This window comes from Aptenodytes forsteri, unplaced genomic scaffold, assembly GCF_000699145.1.
Source record: "Aptenodytes forsteri isolate BGI_AS27 unplaced genomic scaffold, ASM69914v1 Scaffold38, whole genome shotgun sequence".
NCBI classification, from domain to species: Eukaryota; Metazoa; Chordata; class Aves; order Sphenisciformes; family Spheniscidae; genus Aptenodytes; species Aptenodytes forsteri.
In genome coordinates this window covers 521,180-529,060 of record NW_008795704.1, presented here as the reverse complement: position 1 = coordinate 529,060, position 7,881 = coordinate 521,180, and the positions used below count along the sequence as shown (strand labels likewise).

General features: G+C 39.0%; 1 protein-coding gene across 4 annotated transcripts in view; it reads right to left on the bottom strand.

Annotated features, from left to right (window-relative positions):
* The window catches only part of RALGAPB (Ral GTPase activating protein non-catalytic beta subunit), a 66,020-nt gene that overhangs the window by 48,817 nt on the left and 9,322 nt on the right, over nt 1–7,881 (bottom strand). For all 4 annotated transcript variants that reach the window (XM_009283251.2, XM_009283248.2, XM_009283249.2 and 1 more), the window contains exons 5-8: nt 6,902–7,033; nt 5,244–5,422; nt 1,736–1,884; nt 1,409–1,625 (exon numbers count right to left, since the gene is read on the bottom strand). In XM_009283251.2, coding sequence (XP_009281526.1) covers nt 1,409–1,625; nt 1,736–1,884; nt 5,244–5,422; nt 6,902–7,033 — 677 coding nt within the window. The remainder of the gene's footprint in view (nt 1–1,408; nt 1,626–1,735; nt 1,885–5,243; nt 5,423–6,901; nt 7,034–7,881) is intronic.

The following is a 7,881-nucleotide window of genomic DNA, read 5'->3' as shown; positions in this document are numbered from 1 at the left end:
GCCCCTTCATCCTGGTTGGGTGGTCTATAACAGACTCCCAGCAGGATATCTGCCTCGTTGGCCTTCCCCCTCATCCTTACCCATAAACACTCAACCGTATCATCATCACAGTCGTTGAGCTCTATACAATCAAAACACTCCCTAACATACAGGGCCACCCCACCGCCTCTCCTTCCTCGCCTGTCCCTTAAAATGATCCAATCAATCTGAAAAGCATTAAATACAGAAACATTAGCTGCCACCGCCTCTCCTTCCTCGCCTGTCCCTTAAAATGATCCAATCAATCTGAAAAGCATTAAATACAGAAATACATTAGCTGCATATGCAATTGAACACATCCTCAAATTATGCCTTACTCCTTCCTAAGCTCAGCTATTTCTCTAGCAACGTGTCATGGGCCTTTTACAGAGGGACTTGAACCTCCTACCACAGAAATCCATGACTGAACATTTCAAAAACCATGTGCTGCATACCTAAAAATACCTTTAACAGATCCCAAATCCTAAACCCATCACCTCCACACAGGGGTTTGTGACACAACAAACAAGGAAGATCATCAGTTTATCTGCTGCTGTCAAGTCCCACTATAAACCCAACTTGCTACAACAAACCTCTGCCTCCTATTTTTCTTACTTAGGCCAGTGAGCTCCTGATAGTTAGATCTCTTGGAAGAGTTTAGAAGAGATTCAAAATACTACATGAAGAACAGAATAAATGCAAGGAGTGAGAAAGTTTATTCTTTTCTGAATATGATCACCAAAAGGAATAAGAGTGCTAAAAAGCCTCTCTGAGCAGAGCACTAATTCTGCTATCATGTCTCAAAACACCTAACCTCTAAAGCTGAACAAAGCATAGGAGACAAAATAAATCTACCAGTTAAGGACTGAAGACAACCAAAGTATCAAGCTATATATGGAAACACATAGCAACTGTCACTGAAAGGCAGCAACTTCACTTGCTGTTTTAAGGACTTCTGTTTTCATAACACTCTCCAAAAGCAAGGAGTACCACCACTTTGTGCAGTATCTGGAGTGATGTTTGACAATTTTTTCAAACGTTAGAGTCGCTACAAAAAGTTGCTATTACTCAGACAGATGATCAAGCAGATTTCAAATTAGGTAGTGGATTCTTATCACATTATTTCCTTCACTTAATAAAATTTTCCCCACTAGCATAATTGGGACTGCCATGCTTGTTAGAGCAAGGGAGTGTTTAATAGTAAAAAGTGATTTTTTTAAAGCCCCCAAGCACCTGCTCAGCTAATAACAGGTGCTGGCTCAGCTGGGAGGGGTTAACCATAATACAGCACTTCAGATTTTTTTTTTGTTATGCATATGTTAATCTTGCAGGTAGGAAATGTCAATAAAACAAGGGAAAAAGTGTACATATATTTTTCAGTAATATTTACCAGTCATGCTGCTGTCTCTGTTTATTCCATTATGAAGTTTACAGTGAACAAATGCTGCATCAAATAACCACGATCCAAAGAGGTTCAAGATGCTGTTAACCTTTGGCCTGCGAGGAGCTGGTAGTGGCCGTGGCTCAGAACTTGTCTGGTTTGGGCTAGAGAGTGGAGAAGTAGAGGAGGGTTGGTGCTGCACTTTTGAAGTATGTGCAGTAGTTACCTATTTGAACAGAAGAACAAATCAGCTCCTAGAAGCAAGGAAGTTACTTCCTCCAACCGAGGAAACTATCAAAAGGGTCAGCTCCTTAAATACAGGATATGAAATCTTACAGTGCTGGTTTTCATCGTTGCTTTATTCACAGTCACTGCCCGATGCCTTCGGTTATGGGGTGGAGTGGTGTTGATAGCAGTGTTCTGGGGCATGCTCAGCCTATTTACTGGCGTGGGTGGTGCACTATCCGACCGGGGTCGTGAAATGCCTGTAGATCAAGAAATAAAGCAAGCTTTCAGCAAGAATTCCATAGGCTCATACAAAGCAGCCCAGTTAGTAAGCATTTGGGCCTTCTGTAAATAGGCTAGCTTTCCCCCCTGCCCTCCAAAACAGCAGTAGTAACAAAAACATAGCAGAAATAAAAGAAAAGCAAAAGAAAACCCTGCTTGCATTAGATCAGCAAATGACTAAAAAACACCGAAGAACCTCACACCTTAAGAACGTGGAAAATGGCACGCAGGAGGACCAATTCTAGGAGCAGGCAGAGGGAAAAGGGTAAGGTTCATTTGCCAAAGCCAATTTAAGAGCTTACTCCTGCCAAAATTCAGTTGCCTCTCACCTTTGCCTTTCTTTCCCAACCATACCTCCCACGTCCCGTTCTTGAGACAGCTCTAAGATGTCTGACCCTTCAAAGCCAACTTAGCTCACTAAAGATTAAACCCATCCACCATGCAGTTTTGCACTGTTTTTGCAAGCTGAATGAGCTTGCTGAACAGTCAAATACTAAGTCAGTACAAGAGATGGGGTAAGAAAGCAGAGCAAGCTATAATTTTTCTGGCAGCAGCAGAACATTAGATCAGTCTTTACACAACTTCAGGGAAATACTCGTGGTGTATAAAGCTACTCTTCCTCGTCAGAATCAGAAGCAACTAGCCCTCTGCAAAACCTGAAGTGACAAACACCAATTCTTCCCATTTTAATGAATACCCCCACCCTCACACCCCATTTGAAAAATTAAGTGTGGAATTGCAGTGTGCTCGAAGATTTGACACAGATTTTTTTGCCCATGTTAATTAAAGCACACAAGTACTTTTTGTAACACATCACAGAACAACTAACTCCTGCTAAACCATTAGTGTTACACCCCACACAGAGGGCAGAGTATGCACTATGAAATGTATTGTTTTGGTACACTTTTTTGGAAAAGAGGACGCAGTATTTTGCCAAACACACACATCGTGTAAGTAGTTATCAGGGAGGGCGAGATAAAAACAGTGTGCTTTGGCACTTGGGGTAGAAGGCAATGAGATCTCCCATTAGCAGTAGCTGAAGGGGTCCATACCACAGCTCTAAAGTCTGCCTGAGCACACTCTCACATCCACACCCACAGCTTGAATTTAATTTCACCAAGAGCTCTCCTGTGCCCGAGTGCATCATAGTCTGCAGTCTTTGCCTTTGAACGCCAGGTGGGGTATCATCACCCTAGGTGTTTCATCTTGCTACGTGAGACCTTCAGAAGTCTGAAGTCTCCGATTCAACATCCTATCAAAAGCTCATGTAGACAGCAATGCTTACAGGAGAGTCTGGGCTGCCAGGGGCCCACAGAAGCGCTCCACAGCTGGCCAGTGTGGAGACCTCAACCCCAGATACCACCACACACCCCCACCACTGCACCCAGACAAGGAGTTGTGTATGTGATCACTGTCGCCCCAGTGGGAATAGAGTCTCAGGCAGCCAGATGCAGAACACAAAAAGGACTACCACACATTTAATGGGTTAAGAGTCTCAGATATGAACCCCAGACTATTTTTAAGGTCCAAGAGGAATTCACTACAACAGCTACCCCAGTAGAGGTGCATGCACTCTGCAAAGCTAACCGCTGCTCAGCTTCTTCCTCTGCTTCTACTGCAGGATGCCCCCCTCACGAGTCTGACATTAAAAACCATTTTATTCACTGAAAATTACTAACCACACTCTCACAAAAACCTTGGATATAGTATTTTTTGTCTCAATACATACCATTTAACAGAGCTTTTTCAAAAAAATTTTAATTCAGCTTACACAGCCAGTAAAAAAATACTTCAGAGGAACACCTTCTACCAGTGCTCAGTTGGACCTATTTTTTTTAAATTACTGTTTCAGAGCAGACTGCCAAATTTTCAAAAAACTCTCCCCCCCCCCCCCCCCCAGCCAGTAAAAAAATACTTCAGAGGAACACCTTCTACCAGTGCTCAGTTGGACCTATTTTTTTTAAATTACTGTTTCAGAGCAGACTGCCAAATCCTATTATCATAGGTAGGAAGACAGAGTTTGGCAGAGTAGCAATGTTGTTTTCGTAAGATTGTTTCGTTTGTTTTTCCATATATTGCCTATATACAATCCTCCTTTAACAAATTATGATATTATTTGACAGACTACTGAATATTTTAAATCTCACATCTGGTATTAGTAAAAAGCAATCATTAAAATTCCTTAAAATTGGTGGCAAGACATCTGGAAGAACACAGTGGACACAACAGGTTTCAAGATTCAATATTACAGCTTAAGAAAAATGACCATTTGCTCTTTTACATCACTTAACTTTTTAAACAAAGCTATTTTTATAAAAGTGAAATCTATAGTGACAAAAACTTGTTTGCAGTGGAGAATACAGTACCGGTAAACCTTTTCCTTACAATATTTTTACAGAAACACAGAATATATTTCTAGTAAAAAGGATCTTATAATTCAGTGAGACAGGAGGATCTTGAGGTGCTTTGCTTAAAAGGACTAAAACATTGAGGTTTTTCCAAAAGACAAACAACATGTAAAAGCTGACAGTCTAATTCCACAGCCAAATTTTTCTGAACAGAGTTTACATATCTGCTCAAGTCTTCTGCAGTCTCGCATCAGCTCACACTTCTGGCAGATGACAACATTTGTTGCATAGATTTAAGCAAAAAAGGCAGCTCTTCAGAGTTTACAATAGCACATTATCTCTGAAGAATTTTTAATAAGCCTGAAGCGTACTAAGAATAATGCCTTAGATTTCAGGTACTTTATAGTGTTACTTAAAACCTACCAGCCAGCACTTACATCTACTTTACCTTTTAGTCAAATTTGAGCTACTCAGGTACCAGTAGACACAAAGAAACACAGGTTTTCTTCTCAGCAGTACTAGTAACCCACTAATCATAAACTAAGTGAAACAGGCACTTGTAGTATAAAGATCTGAAGATGGCAGTCAAAATTCAGTACCTTACAAAAACAGGTACTATACACAGCTGTGGCCACAAAGTTTATAAACAAAGTGGTCAGCACTCACAACATGCTAAAAGCATAACACTTGCTTTGTTGATTAGACTAAAAGAGAAAGCAGCCTTGTTTGGGGAAAGAGATAGCTGGTTTTCTTTTGGACTTCAGATTTATTTGTTTTGCATTTGAAACTAAGGCCATCTACAACTTCATACATTCAATTATTATTGTGTATACAGATAGTAATTTAAAAGTGACCTGATCAATTCCAGGATATACTTGCAAATGATAAATTGTTACGGCTATATTTATGGAGAAGACTGAATTTAAAGAGAATAAAATAATGATTAAGTTACTATTCCTAGCTATCCACAGGTAAGACAAAAGCATTACCTAGGAACGCATCCACTAAACAGCTGATCCCACGCATGGCACGAAAGAATATCTGAGGCAGATGTTTAAGGCAGGGGTACTGATTCAGTTCTTGAGTCATCCCACTGACATTCAGAAACTGCTCCTGAAATTTGGGGGTAGAGCTAATAATGGCTGGGTTACTCAAATCCACAGGATTACTGCACACAAAGAGAGCAAAATATATTTTAGTCAGTTTAAGAACAGCTGTTAGGATTTTAAAAATAGTTAAATGTGCAATAGTTTAAGGCACTTAAATAACAACAACACAAAACAGCATCCGATATCAATATACTTTTAGCTGTTACTCCATCACAGGAAGCCAATTTTAACTTCCTGGTTGTCTTCATTTTGAACATTACCCAAATACATGGAATAATTTTATTAAGATCCAATGAACCAGAGCATACACTTGATAGAATAATCCCACGATATTACTTACTTATGAGGTCTTTTGAACTCAGTTTAAGAGGTCCTTACATTGTTAAAATTATTCTCAAAGGGTAAGCAATGAATTAAATATTGCCAACAACCAGTGACAAGAAAGGGACTGAGTTGCTCAAACTTTTACAATTTTTCCTGACTGATACAAATCCTGCAACAGCAGTTCCAGATTAGAAGAGTACAGTACTTGTGACATTACTATCACAAATGAATAAATCAGTTTAAGAGGTCCTTACATTGTTAAAATTATTCTCAAAGGGTAAGCAATGAATTAAATATTGCCAACAACCAGTGACAAGAAAGGGACTGAGTTGCTCAAACTTTTACAATTTTTCCTGACTGATACAAATCCTGCAACAGCAGTTCCAGATTAGAAGAGTACAGTACTTGTGACATTACTATCACAAATGAATAAAAAGAGATTTTTTTTCCTGACTGATACAAATCCTGCAACAGCAGTTCCAGATTAGAAGAGTACAGTACTTGACATTACTACAGATTAGAAGAGTACAGTACTTGTGACATTACTATCACAAATGAATAAAAAGAACAGATTTTTTTTTTTGTTAGTTAGTTAAGTAGTAGATTTTGAACAGTCTAACATTTATCTATCTTTAATTAGTACATAATGTTTGTATAAAAAAGTTATTATTCTGGCCGTTCAGAACATTAATGCCATGCCATTCTCAAGAATCTTTAAAACCAAGCATGCCGCTTGGTTCTGTTGTGCGTTTAAGGAAGAGTAACATGGATGTTAAAATTAACTGTATCTCTTAGAAACAAAGAGATACACCCATTTTAAAAATAACCTTTTGTAGGTTAAATTTAACACCCTAGAGAATAAATGGAAGCAGTATGCATCTCAGAGCTATTGTTCTATTTTTCCTGTTTGCTCTCAGAGAAACAAAATTATATTGAAGTCTTGTTTTTCAGATCCTCCAAAATGCCAAATAGCTAAAATTTTTTTAATTAAGTGAACCAGTTTACATTCTGAAAGAGTCAAAGAGTTCAAAATTGAACAACCCACTCATAGCCTTGCCCTGGACTGCTGCAGGGCACTGGTACAACAAGTCTCTCGCACTTTATTCTATTTAGGTGCTTAATCTTAGCAATCTCCAGAGAAATTTTTCATTTGTCATGCAAATTTATAGAAACGATGCAAGAATATGAACAATGGATGGCTGTAATTACAATACCTCAGCATATGTAAAAAGCGAAACCAAGTTTGTGCAACGCACTCATTATCCATTTCAGGAGGAATCAGACCAGCATCTTCATCGGGAATTTTAAATGGAGGAAATGAAGGTCCATATGTAAAACGCAGCAATCTAGAAAGCAAGTCAGACAGATCTGTCATTCAGTTAATACTCCTCCAAAATTTAACAGTGCATTTGAGCCTTAAAGGTATCAGCAGTCCACAGGTGAGCCCACAAGCAACAACACAACATCCCAAGTTTTCCTAGGGATCCCTATTTTATACAAATATTTAGCTCTTAAAGCTTTGAAGGGTACACGCCTTAGAGCCTGCCCAAAGGTCCAACCAAATCCAAGAGCTGTTAAGACAACACCCCACAGCAGCTCTCCCATCTGCTTAGCCAGGGGGGTTACCGATGAACACAGGCACACACATAACCGACAAGATGTTACGTAAGAAGGGGGGGAAGAAGGAATTTAAGCCCTTATCCTCACAGCTCTTTAGCTAAGTGTCCAATGACACCAGCAAGTCACATTAGGTTACAGGTCTAAACTCCAAGTTACTGATGACTACAATTTACACCAGCACACTGAGCAACGCTCAATGCCATCTGTTGTGGTTTAACCTCAGTCGGCAACTGAGTACCACACAGCTGCTAGCTCACTCCTCCCCCCGCCCTGGTGGGATGGGGAGAAAATTGGAAGAGTAGAAATGAGAAAAACTCATGGGTTGAGATAAACAGTTTAATAACATAACATTAATTAACATTAATAAAATAACAATAATAATAATGTAGTAAATAATAATGTAGTAGTAGTAATAATAATATGTAGTAGTTAATAATAATAATGTAGTAATAATAATAATAATAATAATAATAATAATAATAATGTAGTCATAATAATAATACTGTAGTAGTAATAATACACAAAGCAAGTGATGCACAATGCAATTGCTCACCACCCGCCGACCAATGCCCAG